Consider the following 26,374-nt stretch of genomic DNA (forward strand, 5'->3'; position numbering starts at 1 on the left):
TGCTTCTTCTTGTATGCGAGCCTTTTCAATTAGCATGGCTTCCTCTTCAGCCATGTAGGCGATACGGGCGTTTGCTGCTTCTGCTGCGGCGCATGCCTGAGCTGCTGCCATACCAGTAGATGATATATGTGAGTGTGCTGAGGCTTTAGATCTTGTGGTGGACCTGGATGAGACAGAGTGCTGAGATCGTGTCTCTCTTAAGCCCTCCACACGGTCCATTGCATCTTGTATCACTGCCTGCACATTATCATCGAGCAGTTCGAGGAAGTGCTCTTGTCTGCGCACTCCCTCAATGCCCTCATCTGTTTTCACCTTCATCAGGAGCGAGATGTATTTATTTGCCAGGAGCTTGTAGCTTGAGCTGCTCACATTCACTCGCTGGATGGCCCGCTGAATTGAGGCCACTGTGTCTGAGGCGTTTGAAGCTTCAGATAAATCTGCTTCAACCCGGTTCCATGCCCGTTGTATCCTGGCATCCAGGTCCTGTTTGTCAGCCTCATAGCTTTCCAAGGCCCGTTGCGTCAACCTGACCTCCCTCTGGGGCCTTGAACTCCCTTGGTTCTCTTGAGGCAGGATGGGAGATCCTGAATTGCTTGGTTCACCTTCTTCAGCATCTCTCCCTGCTGAACTGTGGCTTTCCATGCTGCGATGCTTGCAGCACGATTTTAATGTAGACTCGTTGCAGGGCTCCTTGCTTGTTGCAGGCTGACTGCAGGGCTGGCTGCAGAGCTGGCTGCAGAGTTGACTGCAGGGCTGGCTGCAGAGCTGGCTGCAGGGCTGGCTGCAGAGCTGGCTGCAGGGCTGGCTGCAGAGCTGGCTGCAGGGCTGGCTGCAGGGCTGGCTGCAGAGCTGGCTGCAGGGCTGGCTGCAGAGCTGGCTGCAGAGCTGACTGCAGAGCTGACTGCAGGGCTGACTGAAGAGCTGGCTGCAGAGCTGACTGCAGAGCTGACTGCAGAGCTGGCTGAAGAGCTGGCTGCAGGGCTGGCTGCAGGGCTGGCTGCAGGACTTCTTGGGAGCTTTAAGAAGTGTATCTTTTTACTGCTGCAGGGCTGGCTGCAGCACTTCTTGGGAGCTTTAAGAAGACTATCTTTTTACTATCTCGGCCTCGCCGTGCGCTGCGTTGCACCGCTAGTCGAGTAGATAACCATGTGTTCAATAAACCCTCGGAGCCAGGATGACCGTCCAACTCCGATCGTCATTTATTGATTGTAACAGGTAAAACTGGTGAGAAAACACAGATACAGCATCTGTTATAATTCGGAAACACCCACACAATGAACACCACAGCATCAGAACATTGTCTCAGATAACAATAGATCCTGGAAGGACCAGGCCCCCACATTACCCCTGAACAACTAGACAAAGGCACAAGCTGGTGCGTTGCATACAGGCACATAGTGTAGTCATCCCACTGCACCCCAAATGTACAGCATTACACTTAACACTAAACTGTGGATGAGATACTTCGTCATCACTCTCAGGATCGCAACATAGGCACAAGTCTGACTCGACCTACTAAATCACAAGTAACATCCACAATAAGGAACGTCACAGGCTTCGTTACTAACTAGGCCTCGTATTTACTACAACAACTTAACGGCACCATAAAGGCATTTACATTGCTATAACGGTCATTCCAACATTACAACAGCATTTCCAATATTATAGGAATATAAACAACTTACAGATAATGCTTCTTAAGCTCCCACAATGGACAAGTGCAGCTGTGATCTCACTGAGATGTGATGCGTGCCGCCATCTTGACTTATCTGTGTAATGGCTGACGCCCGCGTGGTACAGTGGAAATCTAACATCGTCACTTCCTGGTCACGTGACCAACATTAGCATCAAAAAACAGGAACTTCCTGTGAACACACGCTCCACATCTGCCGTGAGGCAAGACAGAACATCTTCGCCAGTTAGAAACATTTAGGCTGGCCTGCTAACGATCCTTTCCTGGATTTAACCATATATGCGTGTGTGTGCATCTAAGCTGATGTGTTTATATGTGTGTGGGTCAATGTATGTGTGTAAGTCCATGTGTGTATCTTACTTTTTCGCCTGAGCAACGCCGGGTACTTACCGCTAGTAACATATAAAAAATAATGTTTAAAAACATATATTTTTTATGATAGGATATAGTATTGTCATCAGTATGGCCTAAGTATACAAAGTTTGCAGTCGATACCACATTAGGAAGTGGGTAAAAATTGAGTTTCAAGATTTGAGGATACAACAACAATAACGACAACAGAGTGAGTTAAAATAAAGCGTGTAAAATTGGAATAATCGAGAGTATTCTTTATGATTAATAAAGCGCTCTACCTCGCATTTACCGTTATAAACCTTGTTCATGTGTAGTAGTTCCCTAGTAATTACCCTGTAATCGGGTAATTTGTATGTGGTAAGGGTAAAGGGTAGGGTAAAGGTAAGCTCGTTGCTTTTTACCTTTTACCTTACCTGCTAAAGGGTAAAAGGTAGGGTAGAGTGATTGTATTGTGGTAAGGTAAAAGGTAGGGTAAAGGTAGGCTCGTTGTTTTTACCTTTTAACTGTTACCTTACCTTGCCGAGGCCTACGGACACACTGTGTAAAGCGTGCTGTGTAAACACCCGCACATTCGCAAGCACCGGGCACAACGGCGAACTATTGATGAGGATATTCGCGCGCTAATCCCCTGTGCAAACACAATCGCAAGCTCAAGCCCGCGGCACCGATGCGCACACGCTCGAATTACACACCACGCCGACCCCCTTAAGGCGATCGTCGCTAATGCACAAAACGCGCTAGGTAAATACGCACGCGATCGCACGCACATGAACGTCAACAATCGTTTTAGGACTGATTACCCGCGCGCTTCACACCGTATGCACGTCCTCACACCACCCCTACGCTCTCTCCACACACAAAAATTACGCGGCGTCGTCGCTCTGCGCTAAAGTTTAATAATGTGGTACCTGAAGAAAAGCCCTGCGTGGCCCGGAGAAAAACCATCTAGCGAGCTGTCCCACCTAGCTGTACCCAAACCCTCCACCTATCTCTAACCAAACCCTCTTGGAGCCCTCGCGCTATCCCTCACCCCTCTTACGTACTCACGGATTCTCATGGACGTGCTGGGAGTTAAAGGGACGAGGGTCTGGGAGGTCTCTGCCTGGGTCGAGTCGTAGCTGCACTCGCTAGCGTCACTCGGACACTCGAGCAGCTGGGAGTCCGACTAGGTCGCTCGCTGACTGGAGGAGAACCGACTTAACCGTTTCTCTCCCTCTCTTTTCGCCTCCCTATTCCAAAAATCTCTGGCCAAGTTCTGTTACCCTCTCCGGCCAATCAGGTGCCTACCCATGCCCCCCATCATTGCCCCTAATCCGCGCAGCCAATCGGGCGCTTACCCCCCCACCCCTGCATGGAGAGCCACTGTCCCTGCTGCTGCCGCTTTGCTCCCGAACCCATTGTCAACGTATCCGTCCCTTTTTTTGACTTGCTCTCGCGTTGCCGTTTTTTAGCTTTAGCCAGCTTGCCAGGTGTTTTGCTCTCCCCACGGCCCGATTCCCCTGTGTTCGATGTGTGCTCATCGCGGCTGCTCAGTGAGCTCGCCGTGGCCATACAATTTTAAATTAATCCACGGGGCCGCAATGCAAGTCGGCCTGGGGCGGGGGTCAGCCAATCTCCTGGCACTGGGAAACCGTGGGACATACCCACGGGGGATTCTCAGGTAACAACCCAGGGTACCACATGCCCACCCCCCCCACGAAGCCCTACGTGGGGGTACGTGTTCGTGTGCGGGGTTGCGAGGGGATAGCAGCGCCGGCAGAGTTGCTCCGTTGCTGCGGCACTACAGAGCCACTCAGACTCTTTTACGTTAAGCAACTTTAATATCTAAAAACACTCTAATATGTGAACACACTTATGATCAGAATTGTAAACACCGTACTCCTGAAGATGTCATACTAATTGATCCGTACAATTAACCGTCAATGGTTACGTTTGTTGAAACTGAGTAACAGAAAAATCGGCTAACTCCCCCGAGGAGCGCGACCATACACGATAGGAAAGATCAGTAAAAAAATTACAATATTCATACGAAACATGCCAAAGAAACATGTGCCCAATGGCAAAAGTAGACATCAATGAATTCATTGGTAAGATTATGCAATTAACGAAATGTCCTGAAGCAATAGTGTGAGTGTTCTTAGGTTTTTTCGGTAAAGTCACGTAGGTAAAACATCAAAATTAATAAAAAATAAAATAAAACAAAAATCACGACGTTTCGGAGGCAACACAAGTCTCCGTCATCCGTCGATTTTTGTTTTATTTTATTTTTATTAATTTTGATGTTTTACCTACGTGACTTTACCGAAAAAACCTAAGAATATGAATCCTTGCAGTCACGAAAGCTTCAAATCTAGAATAGTGTGAGTGTTTGTGTGTCTGTTTGGCTAACAGATGCTTATCAATTGGCGAATGGGACATCAACGAATTCGCGGGCAAGATTCTGTGATCAAAAGAAAAATCTCAACACAATAGTATTCCTGTGAGTGTGTAGATTCGTAACATAGATGCTTATAAATGTGTCATCAATTAATCCATTGCGAAGGTTATGCAATGATTGAAAACATATGACTAAAATACTTCTAAATGACCGTATTCATGTAATTCAAGGGACAGATCAATCCTTTTCACGATCAACTAATAGTTAACGCACCACCTTGGTATGGCAACCCTTTTCTAAACACAAATATAACTTTTTGGAACAATCTTACGAGTACCAATGTGTGTTATGTGTGTGGGTGTGTGTTGCCTTCTTGCTAACTGTTGAGTTAGTGGCTTCCGAGGTGCTGTGTTCATTGTGAAGTATCGGAAATGACGGCAGGAAACTTCTTGACGGGTAACACACTTTTTATTAAATCTTGACTTGTCACAATACAACGTGTGGTCTCTATTCTTCCGACGACACACTTTACTTAACTCGTGTAGACTCTCTGCCTCTGGCTACACTCTTTACTTAACTCGTGTAGACTCTAGGCCTCTGGCTACACACATCACTCGTCTCGTGTAGACCCTATGCCTCTGGCTACACACTCCACTCGTCTCGTGTAGACTCTAGCTCTCTGGCTACACACGTCACTCGTCTCGTGTAGACTCTAGCTCTCTGGCTACACACATCACTCGTCTCGTGTAGACTCTAGCTCTCTGGCTACACACGTCACTCGTCTCGTGTAGACTCTAGCTCTCTGGCTACACACATCACTCGTCTCGTGTAGACTCTAGCTCTCTGGCTACACACTCCGCATGCTGACACTGCATGCTCCCCCTAATCTCCCCTCTGGGTTACACCGAGTCCGGGTCCTCACAGGACAGCGGGACTGGGTACCGCAGGGCCCTGTCTCTTCCTCTCCGTCTTCAGTCTTCGCTGGTTACACTCTCCCCGTGCGCCTGTGCGCATCACCTTATATAGTCCCTCCTCCCGGAAGACGGAGCGGATGCGGACCTCGATGTGAGCATCGCTCCTTAGTGAACCAATCACGACGCACTATCTCTACGATCCGCTTTCCCCCAGCGTGTGTTTCCACTCATCACCCAATCACGCCGCGCTGCCACCCGATCACTGACCACACCAGCGCGTCACCGGCACCCAGCCAATCAGCACCACACAACACACGATCCCGCGCTGACCCCTGATCCCTCACCGTCAGCGCGCATCACCACACACACATCCAATCCCGACGCGCTGGCACCTGATCGCTACCCCAGCGCGTATCGCCACTACAATTGTACCGAACATTTCTCAGGTCCCCAGCAGGGGCGCTGGGTCGACGTGTGTGTGAACACAGCGCTCTCGGCTGCTTTGTCAGTCTCTCTCCACCGCTGGGGTGGTTGCCGAGTTGGCACGCTAGTCACGCTGTCGGCGGCAGAGGCGTAGCTAGGGGGGGGCAGGGGGTACATATGTCCCCGGGCGCCAAGGTAAAGGGGCGCCAAAATGAGGCTTACAATCTTACATTATAACTTATTGCGGCGGGCGCGGCAGCCTGAAACTACTGCACAAATCTACACCTAAACCTAAAAGTTATATATCCCGCCACACACAGCCTAATTGTCATGTAATTACATTTTAGTACGCGCGCCTATTAAGAACTTACATAGAAGAACGTCCCAAACAACAGACAGGCGCAGTCTTTCAACCTTAGTCAGTGGCATGTTTTTTGGTGGCGGAAACTACAACGTGATGATGAATTTGTTGACAGTAACGGGGAAGATGAGATAGAAGAATCTTCTGATAGAGAAGCTGAAAATACTCATTATGATGCTGTTCCTGCTGTACTAAGGTTTCACGACGTTGGCTACTTAGAATATGATAAAACGACAAAGCTATCGAAAATATCACAGCCTCTTCGCAATGAAATGATTACTCTCGGATCCTTGCCTTTTCAGCACAGAGACAATCTATCATGAGTATCCAGAGAACGTCCAATTACATCAGCATGGTATAAACGCCGACTAGCGAATGGAGAGGAAGTGAATCGTTCGTGGCTATTATATTCACCAATCAATAAAGCTGCTTACTGTTTCTGTTGTCTATTATTTACATCATCGAGTTCAAACTCACGAGCTTCGTTTGAGTTAACAAACGGTTTCAACAAGTGGAGAAAGCCAGAAAAACTAAATTCTCATGAAAACAATCCAAGCCACCGCACAGCTTTTACTACATGGAAGGAAGCCGAACGAAGGATAATTGATGGTACTGGCATTGACGCAGTGGTTCAAGCTCAGATTCATTTGGAAAAACAACGGCGAGATATATTGCAAAGAATACTCACCTGTATTAAGTTTCTGGTTTCACAAAATTTGGCACTACGTGGCCATGAGGAAATTTTGAATGCGGATGAGGATAAAAATGTTGGAAACTTTCTCGCGCTGATCAAACTCGTTGCTCAGTATGACCTATTGTTAGCAAAACACGTACAGCACGCAGGAGAAAATCCGGGATCAGTTTCTTATTTGTCACTGGAAATCCAGAATGAATTTATCCACATACTTGCGTCGACTGTAAAGAACCAATTGTTGAGTGATATCAGGAAAAACAAGTACTACGGTATCTTACTTGACTCAACTCCTGATCTAGGACATCGGGAACAGCTTTCTCAGGTCATAAGATTTGTGGATGTGGATTTTCAAACTAAATAAGTAACTATCGAAGAATCATTTTTAGGTTATATCGAGATACATGCAAAAGATGCAGCAAGCCTAGAAAGAGTCATCGTCGAGAGATTGAAATCTGACAACATACTTCTAGCCGACTGTCGGGCACAATGTTATGACAATGCTGCTGTGATGACTGGGCATATATCCGGCCTTCAACAACGAATATGTGACAACAATCACAGAGCATTGTTTGTCAACTGTGACAACCACAGCTTAAACTTAGCAGGAGCACACTCAGCTAAACAGGATCCACTTGTCACATTTTTTGGAACAGTTGAAAGTATATATTTGTTTTTCTCTCGTTCAACAATTCGTTGGGAAGAGTTAAAAAAAAGCTGTGCCCATCATAGTAAATCGGGAGTCTGAAACACGCTGGAGTGCACGATCAGAAGCTGTTAAAGCTATCTATGAAGGACTGGATGAACTAGTATGGCTGCTAGACAAATTATCGGAGGACGTAACTATGACGCCTGAAACCAGAAGTGATGCAGAACAGTTACAGGCATGCGTATTACGTTTTAACTTCATAGTTTTATTACATTTCTGGAATGTCATTCTTGGAAAAATGTATCGTGTTCAGAAGCGCTTACAGGATCCTACTATGAATTTCAAGGAAGCAGCAACTGATCTTGAATCTTTGGAGCATGAATTTGTCAAGCTTCGTGATGATTTGAGCCAAGTAGCTGTAGAAAACGCCAAAACAAGATGCATAGCCTGGGGGATAGATGTGGACAGAAGAATTAGGCGACGTCGGAAGATGCCAGGAGAACTGGTAAGAGATGCAGGACTTTCAGCAGAAGAAATTGTGCGCGTTATGAAGAGCGTATTTGATCGACTTCAACAGGAGATGTCAACACGGTTTTTACGACTAAAAGACCTGAACACAAAATTTCGATTTCTCCTGGACGTCAAAACTCTTCTATCCGACACACATGTCGATGCAATTCGTCGAAATTGCACAGATTTTGGTAATTTCTATGACACCGACATCAATGGCCACGAACTTTTCACAGAAATTGGAGATTGCAAAATGCTGCTCAGTAACCGGAATGAAGTTCTACCAGAAACTCCTTTGGATCTTCTTGGTTTTATTGTGTTTTATGGAGACGACATATTTCCGAATTTGCGAATTTCACTGCAAATTTTATTAACAATAGCAGTTTCAATTGCAAGCTGTGAGCGGTCTTTCAGCAAATTGAAACTTATTCTGTCGTATTTGCGTGCTTCAATGGGACAAGATCGTCTCAGCGATCTTGCTCTTCTTAGCGTTGAAAGAGAAACATTGGAAAAAACTGATTTTGATTACGTGATTGACCAGTTTGCGACAGTGAAATCAAGAAAAATGTATCTTTTGTAGACTATGTCAACCAGTCTACGACAGTGACTGAGTGAGCCATGTAATATAATTTATATAAATTTGCTTCTTCAAATACAATGCTTCATTAAAATTTAAATTGTTATTCCTTATTCGATGTAATAGGAAAATGTGATTAAACGGGGTGGGGGGGGAAATTTTATAGTTCGTCCCCGGGTGCAAAATATCCTAGCTATGCCTCTGGTCGGCGGTGCCCGTACTAGCAGGGATGATGGGTCCGGCTCCGTCTCCGTAGATGTGCACGATGATCCCGTCGCCAGACAGCTCGTCCGCTGGTTGCCTCGCGTCACCCGCCTTGGCACCAGACACTTTTGATACTTGTAGACTGTGGAGAGACTTGGAGAAACAGCGTCTGTCGTCTCCCCCCCCCCACCTCTTCAAGAGAGTCCTCTTCCAGTTGTCTGTACAACTCGTACAGCACAGAGGACGCGCTAGAGATCAAGTTATATCGTTCCGTGTCAGTCTCTGATCTGCCTCTCAACTAAACTTCGCCTGTAGGTTGCGATTTAAAGGGCCACTCTCACGAATAGTGGTTAAACCAGCTTTCCATCGAAGGGTTGACTTTAATCGGAGCACAATCGGAACGATTGTCACTATGGTCGTACGTATTGGCTGTACACTGCGACCTCGCCACCGGGAATAGTAATGCTAGGCACTCTTCCCCACGTTTCTATTGTAATACAAGCACCAGTCTTGGCTGGCAGCCTCTCAATGACGCACAAAATAACTCTCTATGATGCGTGGCTTCTGCCGATGCAGAGCTCCCTATCAATTTGCCAGTCACGAGGGCAATCCCCGGAGCCTACCACATGTCATTTAAAAAAGCAACAGTTTTTATTTTTAATGATCGTCATAAATGAATGCAAAGGTTACTCATCCAATCCAATGATGTGGTTGACGCATTGTGGATTTTAGCGATACCGCCAGGATGTGCATGGATGGAGCATTCATCCGTAATGTGCCTGATGGTTTGGACTTCTCCAGTCGCAGTTAGGCGATTCTTTGAGCAGTGCTGATTTCTGTTCTTGCTTTTATCTGAATTTTTCCACCTCAGGCTCTTTCTTCTCATAAAGGGGCAGCTGGTTTCCTTTTGAAATCAATTGAGCTGTTTGTTGTCCGGATGTCTTTATTACCACCATGTTTCTGTTCACGTTTTGGGCAGCGTCCCCCACGCTCCCATCACGGGTTGGAAGTGTAAAACATTTTTTGCATCAGACTTGCAGTCTCTCTCAAAAAGGGGCGCTGTGGCCTTTGAAGTCGTGACCTGCAAGGGTGTGCTTTCTGTCGCCATGTATTCCGTCCTCTCATCACGGGTGGGAAGTACATTTTTTTTTATTATTCACCTCTTATAGCTTGGTACCGTACCACTTTCCAGTTTTGACTTTGCAAGTGACTCGAAGTACGTTTTGAGCAGCGTTCACAGTGTAATAAACGACTGGACCACGATGTCTGGCTCAGTGTCCTTTATTCGGTTCGTGCTGTACTCCCACACGGCTGTCTCTACTCTGTAGCTTCTCCACGGTGCTGACTCCGATGTCGGCCCGATCCACAACAGCAGCCCCGCTGCTGTTTCTCTCACACAGCCCCCCTTGGCTGTACTCGCTGCAACTCCTCTCTCTCCGCAGCTCTGACAGCCTCGTGCTGTCTCCCTCTCTCCCTCCGCAGCTCTGACAGCCTCGTGCTGTCTCTCTCTCTCTCTCCGCAGCTCCACCTGGCAGCCACACCGCTGCCTCTAACACGCAGCTCTTCTGGCTGTCTCCTCTGCAGCTGCACACCACTCCGCAGCTTCCTCTTGTCTTCGGGGTTGGCTCCCGATGGCCGTCGGTGCCCCCCCTCTTCTCACTCGCCCGCGTGGCCTCACTCTTTTCCGCTCACACCCCGACTGACTTCCCCTTCCGGTTTACCCGCTTAAGGACCCGAACCTTCCACCCACGTCACATGACTCCACCCCCCGTGACGTCACATCCGGAAGGTCGCTTACGCCCGCATTACACCACCCTCCCCCGTAGAAAAATCCCAGCCGACCTCGGCTGACCAATAGCAAATCGTAATGCAGCGAACCGAGCTTCCCCCCCTAAAGGACACTAAGCATACAATGTAACAACAAGAACAACAACAACAACGCAATTAACATCAACGAACGTACAAAAAGCATGCAATAAATACAACTGTAAGAAAAAGATAACAACACAGCAACAATCAACCAAACGTAAGCGATTTGGAACGTGTGCGGGTCGCCGGCCCGTCCCGGACGGTCGGCAGCCCACTCGCAGAACGGGAACGCGATGAAAGTCGAGGAATGACAGGGGGTAATCCCACTGTCGCAGCTGGAAGTCCACCGACGTCCCGTGTCCCTAAAGAGTTAGTCTTGGGCTTGTCCTGTGACCGTGCCCGCAGCTGGGTCGGAAGGGCTGCAGGGCTCGAAGGTCCCGCAGACCTGGCAGGCGTCCTCCGAGCAGGGCCCCTCGTCCCCCGCAATGTCACGGCCGGCCTGTCTGGAACAGGTACGACAGGCGCTCTAGCAAGATCAATGGACGCAGGCAGGGGAGAGTCAGCAGCAACAGACCCCGGCAAGGCAACATTGGGGGATGACGCATCATGTAAGGGAGCAACATATGGTTTCAAGCGCGACGTATGCACAACCCAGCGACGAGACCCAATCTGGACGCGTGCTGACTGTGGGTTGGGAACCGCAATGAGGCGTACGGGACCATGCCAGGGTTTGTGCAATTTCGGCGAGGTTCCCGGACGTACCTGTGGACAATGAAGCCAGGCTAGGTCCCCAACCTTCCAAGGGCACTCCCCCTCGGACCGTCGCGCATATCGCTCGTTCCGGGCCTGGGCTTTGGCCGTAGCCACACGGGCATTCTCCCGCGCCTCCGTGACGCGGCGAACCGTGTCCTGAATGTATTCAGGAAGTGGTTTACGAGGTCCCTTCACCCCAGTTCCCAATTGCACATCCACCGGCGGCACGTTTTCCCGACCATACATAAGGTAAAACGGCGAATACCCTGTAGCCGCATGAGGCGTCATCTTATACGCCGAAAGCACCCCGGGGATGTGCAGATCCCAATCTGATTGTTGTTCACTCACGGTATGGCAAAGCATGGCAGACAATGTCCTGTTCAGCCGTTCAACCATACCATCCGTCTGCGGATGGTATGGGGATGTCCGTACTTTCTTAGTCCCAAGGCCCGCGCACACTTCCGACAATAATTTAGAAGAGAAATTCCTGCCCTGGTCCGTGAGGAGTCTCTCAGGCGCCCCCTTATCCATAATATACCCAAACAAAAAGGCGTCGGTAATGGCCGCGGCCGACTGATCGGGCAACGGCCAGGCCATCGGCCAACGGGAGAGGTACTCAACCCCTACCAGCAAATATTTATTACCCCTCGCCGATAGTGGAAAAGGTCCCAATATGTCCAGTGCCACCAATTCATTGACTCGAGACACCTGAATCGACTGGAGAGGCGGCACGTAAGGATGTTTCGGCGGCTTACATCGTGCACACGCAGGGCACGCGCGCACGTGCCCTACGACATCTGTCGCCATGCCGTGCCAAAAATAATGACGTTGCAACGTCAACAAGGTCTTCTGCACCCCTAAATGTAAGAGAGTGTCACAATGGAGGGTTCTAATCAACTCGAATCGCAAGGACGTTGGTACCACCAGGCGCCAACGTTCCTGGAACCCCTCCCGCCACATAAGCAGACCATCTCGGAGAGCGGTTTGCGGCCCCATAGCCGTACTCGGACTCCCATTGTCCCTAGCAGACCGCTTCCGCAAGGACACCAACGACTCATCCATCATCTGTTCCCGGATCCAGACAGACCGCGGCAGATTCAAAACCCCGTCAGCCGGTCCCGGTTCCATCGGAGTGTCCGACTTCTCGACGGCCAACGTAAGCGGCTGAGGGGGGTTTGGAATCGGCGAACACCTATGCGTCCCCGACTCACATTTACAAGGGGCGCGCCGCGGTAATCTGGAAAGTGCGTCAGCGTTCGCATGGCGCACTCCCTTCCGATGTTGAATTTGGAAGGAAAATTCCTGTAGCGTGTCCAACCAACGTGCCAACTGTCCGGATGGCTGGTCAATTTTAAGGGCATATTGCAAGGCCGCATGATCCGTACGCACAATAAAAGAACGACCGTAGAGGTATGGTCGAAATTGCCGTAGGAAAAAAACAACCGCCAATAGTTCTCTGCGAGTGACACAGTAGCGGGTTTCCGCAGGAGACAAGACTCGGCTACCATACGCCATGACACGCTCTACACCCCCTTTAGACTGTGATAATACCGCCCCAATACCTGTGTCACTCGTGTCCGTATCAAGAATGAATGGGTCATCGAAATCGGGATAATCCAATGTTGGGGCCGTGGCCAATAGATCACGCAGACTCCGAAAGGCCGCCTCCTCCGGCTGTCCCCAAACAAACTTCCGTCCTTTACCCGTAAGGAGATGCAAGGGCCTCGCAATCGTCGCAAAACCCGGCACAAATCTTCGGTAATACGAGGCAAATCCCAAAAACCGCCGAACATCCCCCACCGTGGCCGGAGTCGGCCAATCCCGGACGCATCCGTGGACACTCCCTCAGCACTCACAATGTGCCCCAAATAGCGGACGGACCGTTGCAGTAGGTGACATTTCTTTGGTTTGAATTTCAATTTGGCAGAACGCATCCTCGTGAACACTGTCTCCAGCCGCGTCAAATGTTCATCAAATGTGCGGCTGAAGACAATAATATCGTCCAAATATATAAGACACGTCTCCCACTGCAACCCCGTCAAAACGAGCTCCATCAATCTTTGAAATGTAGCAGGGGCCGCATTCAATCCCATCGGGAGACAGTTGAATTGAAATAACCCCTGCGGCGTACGGAATGCGGTTTTCTCCCGTGAGGACTCGTCAAGGGGAAGCTGCCAAAATCCCGAAGAGAGGTCCAGTGTGGAAAAGAACTTAGCCCCCGACAATGCGTCGAGGGAGTCATCCATACGCGGCAGGGGGTACGCATCTGCCACCGATATCTTATTCAATTTGCGGAAATCAACACAAAATCGCAATTTGCCATCCTTCTTCTTAACCAAGACGACCGGAGCGCCCCATGGGCTGTTAGATGGCGATATAATGTCCGCAGCCAACATGTCTTCCACTGCCCCCCGTACGTGTTCTCGCTCCGTAGGACTCATCCGATGCGAATTTAATCGAATAGGGGCAGCATCGCCCGTCTCAATGTGATGGTAAAGCAACGAAGTGCGGCCCAAATCCAAATCATCGGAGCTGAACACATCGGAATATGTCAACAACAATTTACGCAGCGCACCACGTTGCTCCATGGACAGGGAAGAATTTCCGTCACATAAATCAGCAACCCAACGATCATCCGAACTCCTTGGCTCGGAAACCCCAGCAACAACTCCCCGGCTATGCGGACAATCATGGGTCGCAAACGCCGTAGTGGCATGTGCCACAACCGTACCGGCCGGGACACGGACGTTTTCTCCCCCCGCATTAAGCACCTGTAAAAACGGTAATTGATCCGGCCGGACGATGGTCTGTGCCCCCACTAACGCCAACCCGGTTGTTATCGTGGCGGACGGTGACAACAAGACCCCTACTGCTCCTAGCCGATCAGGCAGGGGCTTCCGATACCACAAGGGTATAAGCATCTGTGCACCAGGTGGGATGTCCACAGATGCGACGGACAGCGCCTGCACTTGTACGGCCGAAGCAGGTCGCCCCCAGGGCGACGGCAGAAACGAGATTTGACGGCCCCCCGGCAGTTCAATACAATTCTCATTGATTTTGATCAAAATGGGCATCTTAGCCAAAAAATCGGTGCCTAACAAACAAGGAACCGCCAAAGATCTCGATATCAACACAACACCCGAGGCCGACACATCCCCAATAGATATCTTAGCATCCACCTGACCCACGATACCCATGCTACCCCCGTTCGCAGCGACGCACGACCCATAAACCGGACGCACAGCCCCCGGCGGGATGCCCAACAGATGGAAAATGACATCCGAAATAATAGTCGCAGACGCGCCGGAGTCGACCAAAATGCGTACGTCCACCCCTTGTATAGACCCCGGTACAGTGGACGAGCCCGAAGCGGCCGCGACGACTCTCCGTGCCAACTTGCGCCACTGCGTGACCGAGCGACAAGGCCCCGTCGAAGGGCATGCTTTAACCACAACGTTAGGATGGCGCAACGACGGTGATGGGTGAGGTGTAAAGCCTTGCCGAGTGTCTGGTGCGTGCCGACATGCCTGTTTCGGAGGATCTTTAGCCGACTTGTCCGGTGCCGAGGCCTCCTGCTGCGGCGGAGCCGGGAAGTGGGCCCAGCAGTCTCTGGCGTAGTGGCCCCTACGCCCGCAGCGGAACCATTCGGCCTCGTTGCGCCGAAGCGCAGGCCTTACCTCCTGACGGCCCCGTTCTGGTAGCGCCGCGCGCGGTCTCGGCCCGCCGCGTCCCGTCCATGGAGCGGAGGCGGCCGTCAGCTGTTGAGGGCCCCGGTCATCCGGAACATAGACAGCCTGCGCAGGGTTCCACCCCAGCGCATCCCCTTCTTTGACGGGCCCACCCGTCCACGCCGTCACTTGTTTCCAGCGACGGAGGTTGAATTGCGCATCGAGACACTTAGCAGCCGTCCGGGAAGTTAGCTTCTCATGCCCACACACAGGCCTGGGGATCCCTAGATCCCGAGACAGCTCCAACATTTTCCCTAATATGAGAGGCTCGAGCAGGTCCTGTGGGGTCTCAGGATAAGCTGCCATGGCCAGCTCCAGCACCGCACCCCTGAACGCCACGGGCGACTCTTCTGGTGCTCGTTGTCATTGAGCGAATCGCCGATGCGCATCATCTGGTGGCTCATAAGCATCGGCCATTTCTTGAAAAACACCACATAAAGTTGCCTTCTTATCGGTCGTTATGGAACGGAAGAATCGGACAGATTCGTCGTCCAGGAGAGTCGGCAACACCTCCAAAGCCTCCGCATCGGTCCATCTTGCTGTGCGTACCGCCGCCAAGAAGCGGCAGGCGAACGCGCTCCAGTCCCCACCGACAGAAAATTCTTTAACCGTGGTAAGGTGGCGACTCCGACTCCTCTTCCCGCCGTCTTCCAATGGTGGTGGTTGTGGTGGCAAATTCAAAATGGCGTCGGCCCACGGCGTGGCCAAGATGGCGGTTTGGCGCCGCGGAGCGCGCAAAATGGCGGCCTCTTGCCGCGTGGGCAATGGCGGCGGCAGGACAGGCAACGTGGCGGCCCGCGGAGCACCAACTGCGTCCTCCATCGTCCCTGGCGCGACGAGATGGCATAGATGCGCCAGGACGTCCTTAAGTGCCTCCAGTTGTACCGCCATCGCTTGCCATCGTTGATCCGCGTCTGATGATGTCGACGGACCCGCCACCGCGCCAACATCCTCCACTCCCGTTCCCGTGGTCGCCTCAGCCGGGCTCTCCTCCACCACCCCAACAGGATCCGTGGTTGGAGGGAGTTCGTCGTCGTCGGACGAAGAAGCCGATGCAGGCGCCGGATTAACTTTCTTCCTCACTTGTTTCGACATGCCGTTGCACTTCCGACACCAGTGTAATAAACGACTGGACCACGATGTCTGGCTCAGTGTCCTTTATTCGGTTCGTGCTGTACTCCCACACGGCTGTCTCTACTCTGTAGCTTCTCCACGGTGCTGACTCCGATGTCGGCCCGATCCACAACAGCAGCCCCGCTGCTGTTTCTCTCACACAGCCCCCCTTGGCTGTACTCGCTGCAACTCCTCTCTCTCTCCGCAGCTCTGACAGCCTCGTGCTGTCTCCCTCTCTCCCTCCGCAGCTCTGACAGCCTCGTGCTGTCTCTCTCTCTCTCTCCGCAGCTCCACCTGGCAGCCACACCGCTGCCTCTAACACGCAGCCCTTCTGGCTGTCTCCTCTGCAGCTGCACACCACTCCGCAGCTTCCTCTTGTCTTCGGGGTTGGCTCCCGATGGCCGTCGGTGCCCCCCCTCTTCTCACTCGCCCGCGTGGCCTCACTCTTTTCCGCTCACACCCCGACTGACTTCCCCTTCCGGTTTACCCGCTTAAGGACCCGAACCTTCCACCCACGTCACATGACTCCACCCCCCGTGACGTCACATCCGGAAGGTCGCTTACGCCCGCATTACAACAGCACTCGCGTCGTGGTTTTGAATTCTTGGGTGGTATTTCATATATTAGGGGGAGGCACCCCCCTGCATACATAATTTACTGCTACCATGTGCTATTAGCTACTGGAAGACGAAGGTTGTTGGTGAGGCTCTGATTCCGTGGAATACATATTATCTTGGTCGTGTGTGATTGACATATTTCGCATTGTATATCTTATGAATGACCCTCGGTCTAATACTTCAATAATTATTATTTGGTTCATGCTTAACCGAGATTTGTGGTATACCATAGTTGTTACCAAAGATATTCCGAGGGTTTTATTAAACTTTGTTCCCCGTCTGTATTACCAGAGATCCGTGCTTCTTATTCACAAGTTATATTTTGATATCCTGAGGTTGAAGATACAGCTAAGGTTCAAACTTTACTGCTGTATCTTAAAAACCCATCAGTTCATAATGATTAACTGCCCTTGGGTGGATTTTGCTGTCCAAGGGAGGTTCGTGACCCCTGCTGTTTCCGTCTTATGTTTGTTTTATTGTTGGTTGTTTCCTTTATGGTAGCCTTCTCTTGAAGTCAACTGGGGATTTCCTGCAGAATCTCATTAGCCCCCCCTTGGGTTTGCAGTTTTTTTTATATTATATTGTATGACTTCCCAAACAGACTTGTGAGTACTTATCTTCTAGCTTTCTTTTGTGTGGCAAGGCAGGAGGCAGCGGGGGGGGGGGGGGGGGACTCACCCTTACCATGCTCCAGCGCTAAATCCCGATCAAAATTATTACAAAATAAATAGGCAGAATCACTTTTAATATAATTTTTAGGAAAAGGCATATATGCAACATGCTCTTAGAGTGAGAATAGGTTTTCTCCTTTTTAAATCCTTTATATTAAGTTCGCTTGCTTGCTTGCGTGCTTGCTTGCTTGCGTGCTTGCTTGCTTGCGTGCTTGCTTGCTTACGACCGTGCAAATCTTTCGGTCGTTTTTTAACCCACTTCCCGTGATCCAATGGAGCTGACATTTTCCACACAGACTCGTTGTGCGAGACAATTAATGTTCGAGAAAAATAATTCCCAAAATTTTACACTTTTTAGGCAAAAAAAATATATTTTACATATATTAAAATAGAACTCATTCATGGCTTTGGCTGAACGTCACAGTATAAGAGCCCAGAGCGTAACCCCTCCACAGGCCGTGGCGGAGTAGCGCAGTTGGTAGCGCCCTCGCTTCCCATGCCAAAGGTCGCGGGATCGATCCCCGCGTCCTCCACAGGCGAATATATTTTTAAATCCTTTATATTAAGTTCGCTGCCACGCATATAAAGGATTTATAGTGAAAAACTTTGTTTTTACGGGTTATACTTATTTAAAATCATTTATATTAAGTTCACTTGCTTGCTTACGACCGTGCAAATCTTTCGGTCGTTTTTTAACCCACTTCCCGTGATCCAATCGAGCTGACATTTTCCACACAGACTCGTTGTGCGTGACAATTAATGTTCGTGAAATGTTTTTTCAAAAATTTTACACTTTTTAGGACAAAAATATTATATTTAATTACCAATGGCTTAATGGTGCCATGCAATCATCTGACCCATAGGTGGCAGCCATCTCAAGCCAGAGGACGAGAGGACTCGAGCCGCCACGCATATAAAGGATTTATAGTGAAAAACTTTGTTTTTACGGGTTATACTTGTTTCTTGACTTGGACCTGGTTGAGGCTCACCAAGATTGAGTTTTACTAAAAACCTGTCAATTGAAGTTTGTTTTTGCCTTCTTCTAAGAATGTTCCTGAAGTCATTCCAGACAATACTGTTACGAGCGGCGCTTTGTTTCAGTCGTGAACGGGGAAAACGCGGGTACGCGGTGACTCATGCCGACCCATACAAGTTCTAGCAAGACGTCGTATTCCAAGCAAGACGTCGTATCCCAAGACATTTTTTTCTCGTCAAAACACGTATACCAAATTCGACGTATTCAAAAGCGGTCGTATACCGAGGAATGACTGTCCATGCAAATACCATCTCTAGCCCTGCCCACTTACCCTTAGGGGCCGTCCATAAATAACGTTACGCGAATTTGGACGATTTTTTATCCCCCCCCCCCCCCCTTGTCACATGGCGTAACAAAAAGTCAAACCCCCCTCAAATATGACGTGACAAAGCTCTGCCCCCCCCCAAAACCATATTTCCATTTTGAAAATAAATCATGCTTCAAATCGCTTTAAGCTATTGTCATTGTAGTGCGTATTTAATGTGGGGCTGCACTCTGATTTTGTAGGAGTGTTGTTTTCACAAGTAGTGTTGTAATAACAATTCTATATTTATTTAAAATTGCGCATTTTGATGTGACGTCACATTTCTCACCCCCCCCCCCCTCGTCACACATTGTCACAAATGTCTGACCCCCCCCCCTAGGTGCGTGACGTCATTTATGGACGGCCCCTTGGGCTGCACCCATCTCAGGCCTATATAACGTCCTGCTTCAGAAGCTCTCTCGCTGTATTTTAAATCCTTTATATTAAGTTCGCTTGCTTGCTTGCTTAAGACCGTGTAAATCTTGCGGTCGTTTTTTTAACACACTTCCCGTGATCCAATCGCGCTGACATTTTCCACACAGACTCGTTGTGCGTGACAATTAATGTTCGTGAAATTTTTTTTCCAAAATTGTACACTTTTTAGGACAAAAATATTATATTTAATTACCAATTGCTTAATGGTGCAATGCAATCATCTGACCCATAGGTGGCAGCCATCTCAAGCCAGAGGACGAGAGGACTCTAGCTGCCACGCATATAAAGGATTTATAGTGAAAAACTTTGTTTTTACGGGTTATACTTGTTAAATCCTTTATATTAAGTTCACTTGCTTGCTTGCACGCTTACGACCGTGCAAATCTTTCAGTCGTTTTTAACCCACTTCCCGTGATACAATCGAGCTGACATTTTGCACACAGACTCGTTGTGCGTGACAATTTTTTTCCAAAATTTTACACTTTTTAGGTAATTTTTATTTTATTTTAATTACCAATTGCTTAATGGTGGCAGGCAATCATCTGACCCATAGGTGGCAGCCATCTCAAGCCAGTGGACGAGAGGACTCTAGCCGCCCGTTTCAAAGACCAATGTGGGCTGGGTTGTGGCACATTGAACACGAATATAAAGGATTTATAGTGAAAAACTTTGTTTTTATGGGTTAATTTTTTATGGAAACATGTGTCGAGATGTTAAAACACCAAACTGAAACCTTTTACAAAGAATTAAGTCTGCATTAACCACAATACTTGTGGTCAGAATGCAAACCAAAAACATACTCTGATAAGAAATGCGTTGTCTTTGGAACTGATTGGTTCACACCAGAGACAGCTTTCTTTCGAGCCTAGTCTCAAACAGTGTTAGACCAGAGGACGCCAAAAGGCGTGCTCTTCGAGTGTTTGTGATGAGATATGATACAAAACTCCGAGTTGCTGAGGTGATTAATCAAGCACCATAAAAATGCTAATATTATTATAACATAGTGAATGCTTGGGGGCTTATTGGCTCTCACTCCTAGTTAGAGATCTACCCAACCCACAGGTCCACAAATACTGACCGCTCTTACTCTGCAGGTTGAACCTAGGAATTGAGTGTTTAACTTAGCGTTATTTTCGTTAAAGGCCTGTAACAAAGGTGCATCTATTGGAGCTTCATTGTCTCAAGCTTAAACATCTACAGGGTCTCCATTTGATTTCGTATTCTCTAAGAAGTCGACCCACACCTCCACTTCCACAAACTGCTGGGAGTTGCCTCGCTCAGTCAGAATTCTCCTCCTGCTTCACGTTGCATCCATTGATGTTAAGGTCCGATTTTGGAGTTAAATCTTCATCTTCACATTTTACCTTCACTTCTTCGCTCTTCACTGTCACCTCTTCACATTTCACCTTGATACATTTCATAGTGTCAGGGCTGGAATGTACTTCTGGTTCTTTTTTCAGGAAGGATGGGCTCATTGCAGCACTTTGACTTTCACAAGTCGATTTCAGATTACACTTCTTGGGGATCTTCTGATGCCTGTGTGTTCTCTGGTGTCTATGAAGATCTGATGACCGTGCAAATGCCTTCCCACACAGAGTGCACTTGAAGGGTTTCTCTCCTGCGTGCCTTCTCTGGTGTATTTTCAGATGTGATGACCGTGTAAACGCCTTCCCGCACAAAGTGCACTTGAAGGGTTTCTCTCCTGTGTGTGTTCTCTGGTGGATCTGAAGACCTGATGACCATGCAAATGCCTTCTCACAGACAGTGCACTTGAAGGGTTTCTCTCCTGTGTGTGTTCTCTGGTGGATCTGAAGATCTGATGACCATGCAAATGCCTTCTCACAGACAGTGCACTTGAAGGGTTTCTCTCCTGTGTGCGTTTTCTGGTGTTTTTTAAGATTTGATGACCGTGAAAATGCCTTCTCACACACCCTGCACTTGAAGGGTTTCTCTCCTGTGTGTGTTCTTTGGTGGATCTGAAGAACTGATGACTCTGCAAATGCCTTCTCACACACAGTGCACTTTAAATGTTTCTCTCCCATGTGTGCTCTCTGGTGGATCTTAAGATCAGATGAACTTGAAAATTCCTTCCCACACACACTGTTCTTGAAAGGTTTCTCTCCTGTGTGTATTTTCTGATGTCTTTTAAGAGTATATGAATCTGAAAATGCCTTCTCACACACAGTGCACTTGAAATGTTTCTCTCCCGTGTGTGTTCTCTGGTGGATCTTAAGATCAGATGAACTTGAAAATTCCTTCCCACACACACTGCTCTGGAAAGGTTTCTCTCCTGTGTGTATTTTCTGAAGTCTTTTAAGAGTATATAAATCTGAAAATGCCTTCTCACACACAGTGCACTTGACATGTTTCTCTCCTGTGTGTCTTCTCTGGTGTATTTTAAGTTGTGATGACACTGCAAAGGGCTTCCCGCACAGAGCGCACCTGAAGGGTTTCTCTCCCGTGTGTGTTCTCTGGTGTATTTTAGGATGTGATGAATATGCAAACGCCTTCCTGCAAAGGGTGCACCTGAAGGCTTTCTCTCCTGTGTGTATTCTCTGAAGTCTTTTAAGAGTATATAAATCTGAAAATGCCTTCTCACACACAGTGCACTTGAAATGTTTCTCTCCTGTGTGTCTTCTCTGGTGTTGTTTAAGATGTGATGACACTGCAAAGGGCTTCCCGCACAGAGCGCACCTGAAGGGTTTCTCTCCCGTGTGTGTTCTCTGGTGTATTTTAAGATGTGATGAATATGCAAACGCCTTCCTGCAAAGGGTGCACCTGAAGGCTTTCTCTCCTGTGTGTATTCTCTGGTGTCTTTTAAGGGAATATGAATCTGAAAATGCCTTCCCGCACAGAGTGCACTTGAAGGGTTTCTCTCCTATGTGCCTTCTCTGGTGTTGTTTAAGATGTGATGACCATGTAAACGCCTTCCCGCACACAGTGCACTTGAAGGGTTTCTCTCCTGTGTGCGTTCTCTGGTGTTTTTTCAGATTTGATGACTGTGAAAATGCCTTCTCACACACACTGCACTTGAAGGGTTTCTCTCCTGTGTGTGTTCTCTGGTGGATCTGAAGAACTGATGACTCTGCAAATGCCTTCTCACACACAGTGCACTTTAAATGTTTCTCTCCCGTGTGTGTTCTCTGGTGGATCTTACGATCAGATGAACTTGAAAATTCCTTCCCACACACACTGCTCTTGAAAGGTTTCTCTCCTGTGTGTGTTCTCTGGTTTACTTTAAGTTGTGATGACACTGCAAAGGGCTTCCCGCACAGAGCGCACCTGAAGGGGTTCTCTCCCGTGTGTGTTCTCTGGTGTATTTTAAGATGTGATGAATATTCAAACGCCTTCCTGCAAAGGGTGCACATGAGGGCTTTCTCTCCTGTGTGTATTCTCTGGTGTCTTTTAAGGCATATGAATCTGAAAATGCCTTCTCACACACAGTGCACTTGAAGGGTTTCTCTCCTATGTGTGTTCTCTGGTGTATTGCAAGATATGATGACTGTGGAAATGCCTTCTCGCACACAGTGCACTTGAAGCGTTTCTCTCCTCTGTGCGTTCTCTGGTGTATTTTCAGATGTGATGACTGTGTAAACGCCTTCCCGCACAAAGTGCACTTGAAGGGTTTCTCTCCTGTGTGTGTTCTCTGGTGGATCTGAAGACCTGATGACCATGCAAATGCATTCTCACAGACAGTGCACTTGAAGGGTTTCTCTCCTGTGTGCGTTCTCTGGTGTTTTTTTAAGATTTGATGACCGTGAAAATGCCTTCTCACACACAGTGCACTTTAAATGTTTCTCTCCCGTGTGTGTTCTCTGGTGGATCTTAAGATCAGATGAACTTGAAAATTCCTTCCCACACACACTGCTCTGGAAAGGTTTCTCTCCTGTGTGTGTTTTCTGATGTCTTTTAAGAGTATATGAATCTGAAAATGCCTTCTCACACACAGTGCACTTGAAATGTTTCTCTCACGTGTGTGTTTTCTGGTGGATCTTAAGATCAGATGAACTTGAAAATTCCTTCCCACACACACTGCTCTGGAAAGGTTTCTCTCCTGTGTGTATTTTCTGATGTCTTTTAAGAGTATATGAATCTAAAAATGCCTTCTCACACACAGTGCACTTGAAGGGTTTCTCTCCTGTGTAAGTTTTCGGGTGCTGTGTCAAATTTCCAGGACAATCCATGATGTATGCACACTGGTCCTATTCTTTTTGTACCGAGCTGCGCTGAGTGACTTGCTCCATCAGACCAATTCTGCAGAGGAAGCATCAGAACAAGCGTCAGCTGCAGACAGAAAAACATATGCACACCATCTATGTCAGTATAGAGACAGAGGAATGAATATCTTAAACAACTACGCTGGTTTGGTCGTCTGCGTGCGTATCTGGACGTTAATTTATTTACGGACCCGCCCAAACAGCTAGCTGTGATTCGTCGATAACAATTAATAAAACAGCCGGCAAAAAGCCACAGCTCACTTTCATTCGACAAATATAAATAAATAAACCTGCCGCACAACAGCGTCTCTTCGGTCAACAATTGCACCTACTTTCACGCAACACCATATTCACAGTGATGGTCGCAACGCAAAATCTACTGTAGGTACAGTGTTGCTGTTGCACCCGCCGAACACTGCGTCCTGGTGGCAATATCTCCCCAACGAAGAACGTCCGCGGCTGCAACCAAGAACCCTCCACTAATCAGATAGCCACATACATTTTCAATTCCAGAACTTTCAATAAAATCTGTTCATTATTGGTGGGGTTCGGTTCGACGGCCCAGTGGACAAAACTGACCACTCTTTCGTACGCAGCTCCATCAATATTGCGCCCATTCCCTTGAAACCACTGTGCTTAATCTTTCATTGAGCCGAAACAAGTGTGTGCAAAGTGGCCCTGCACAGTTCCCCGCCCTACATATCAAACCAGCGCTCGAGAAATTCTGTAGGTGTTGCCTACAATCTCATTGGACTAATTAATTATCCTTTACATTTCATTGCCTCAAAGTGGCCTGCGTGCTTTGTGGCGGCAGCACGCGTCAGTCAGTCAGTCGTCCATTTCCAAACAAGCAGAAGCACACAGAAGGTAAGCGCTGTGTGATAGCATAGGTCTGCTAAGGTCTGCGCCGCAGTGGTGCAGTGCACTGTGGGCGCACATCCTGCGCTGTGTGAGTGTGGTGTGTATGCAAGTGTGCGAATGGTAGTTACGGTAATATTACGTATATTTACGTAACAAAATGGGTGCTGCGTGCTGCCATTAATGGAGTCCCCAAACAACTTTACCTTACGAGTAGGCAGGGGTCGCTATACAGTGAGTCTTAGCGGACTGAGCTGGCAGCTTCACCTGCCGGGACCACGGCCAGTTGCGTAGCGCCCCCTACAGTTTCGGGAGTTCCGCCCATGGGTCAATACCCCCATGGGGCAACCGAGCTGACTGTTTGATGGGTACAATGGTTACTTTTCGCTTCATCCGGCTTATTACCATTTGGATGTATTGACGTTGATCACGTCTCCATGGACGGCATAACACCGACAAATAACATTTTCGAAATAAAAAAAACAGCTGGCCCCATAGCGGATCTGTGTGTGTACATACAGACGGAGGATGCAGGGGCCAACCTGTGTGCGACCGGAACGGTGCCATTGCTGACCAATGTCACTGTGGCTGGCGCACACCCTCACGCACACCGGAGCTGTGTCTTTGCAATGCAAGGGCATGGTGGATGGTGGAGCGCATATCGATGCTGCGTTACAAATTACATCAAAAATAACAAACCGCTGCATCTGTAAGTGTGCCAGTGTGCGCTTATGGTGGATAGTGGTGCGTGCGGAAGTGAGGCTCATGTTTGGGTAAAAAAAACACTCTGAACGCGCAAGAACATAGCTGGCGGTCGCCTAAAGACTTGGTAGCGAACAGGGTAGAGGCACTGCGTGTATTATATCTGTCGTCACAACGTTTGTGCGTCAGTCGGGGAGACTTTATCTGCCAGTACCCGTGCGCAACAGTACAGCGAGATATATATTCTACAGTGCTTCAGATGTCACAGACTGAGAGGCAACGCGGTTTACATAGGCTTTCTGTATAACGCGTCACGTTTGTGTACGCAGACTTCCAGATATCTGACGACAGCCAACACAATGACTACAAGCCCTGGTCGTGGAACACGGAAAGGGTGCGTAAGCTGCTCAACTATTTCATAGTCAACGTCACCTATTATAATTACTCATCCCTATCCCTATAGCAAGCGAAAGAGAGAGACACGAGAGGAGCTCGAGGACGCTTTGCACAAAAACGAAATCGTAAAAGCAACTCCTGCCACGGCCGAGCCGAAGGAGGTCAAAGATCGTCGCCGCAATCGCCGCCGAGTGGAGCGATTTCGGTTGAATAAGGCCATGCGAGAGCTTCACTTGGGGAATGTTATCGATGAAGGGCGCATAGAAACCAACGCTGGCAACGACGCAATGGATCAACCAAGTGATATGCAGGATGTCCTCATGGACGTACACGATCATGTCATTTCTCCCGGCGACTTCCACGTGGATCTTGAGGAAGGTAAGCAAGAACAAGACGACCCTGCCTTTGTCATTGCTCGAGCCGCTGCGCGGGAGGATCCACAACTCACACTAGGCCTTCAGGAGTTGCGTCGCCTAAAGCGACGTGCTGAGCAATCTCCGTTTCAACAAGATGCTGAGCGAGCGCATCGCGCTGTGCTGGAGGCCCAGCGTCGTTCGAGAATGACTGCCGAGCGACTACTGGATGAACGATATCGTCGCATTAACTCGGAAGCTGAGCGGCGCCGAAGGTTGACGGAAGAGCAGCAAGACAAAGAACGACGTCGCCACAGTGTGCTGGAAGCAGAGCGCCGCGGGAGGTTGACGGAAGAACAGCAGGAGGAAGCGCGTCGACGCCATGCTGAGCTGGAAGCTGAACGTCTCGCCAGGATGACGGAAGAACTAGAGGAGATGCGACAGCGCCAGTCCCAACGGAAAATGGAGAGGACAGAAAACGAAGTCGAGGAGACGCTGGAACAGCGACGCGTTCAACGGCGAACCAAGCGCTACAAGGACGCCCTCGCCAACCAAGACGAGTTTGAAGTCTCGAGAGTTTCGGGGAAGAATGTCATCGCAGGAAGACACAAACTACCAGAGCCAACTTC

General features: G+C 48.9%; 1 protein-coding gene across 1 annotated transcript; it reads right to left on the minus strand.

Moving 5' to 3' along the window:
- Positions 1-20,067: 20,067 nt before the first annotated feature.
- On the minus strand, positions 20,068-26,129 carry LOC144953584 (uncharacterized). The gene is given in 4 exon segments (XM_078884159.1): positions 20,068-22,625; positions 22,628-22,986; positions 25,723-25,815; positions 25,972-26,129. Coding segments are annotated over 4 exon segments (2,739 nt in total). The 3' UTR covers positions 20,068-20,496.
- Between the last annotated feature and the right edge of the window lie 245 nt (positions 26,130-26,374).

Source organism: Lampetra fluviatilis, chromosome 78 (assembly GCF_964198595.1).
Source record: "Lampetra fluviatilis chromosome 78, kcLamFluv1.1, whole genome shotgun sequence".
Taxonomy (NCBI): domain Eukaryota; kingdom Metazoa; phylum Chordata; class Hyperoartia; order Petromyzontiformes; family Petromyzontidae; genus Lampetra; species Lampetra fluviatilis.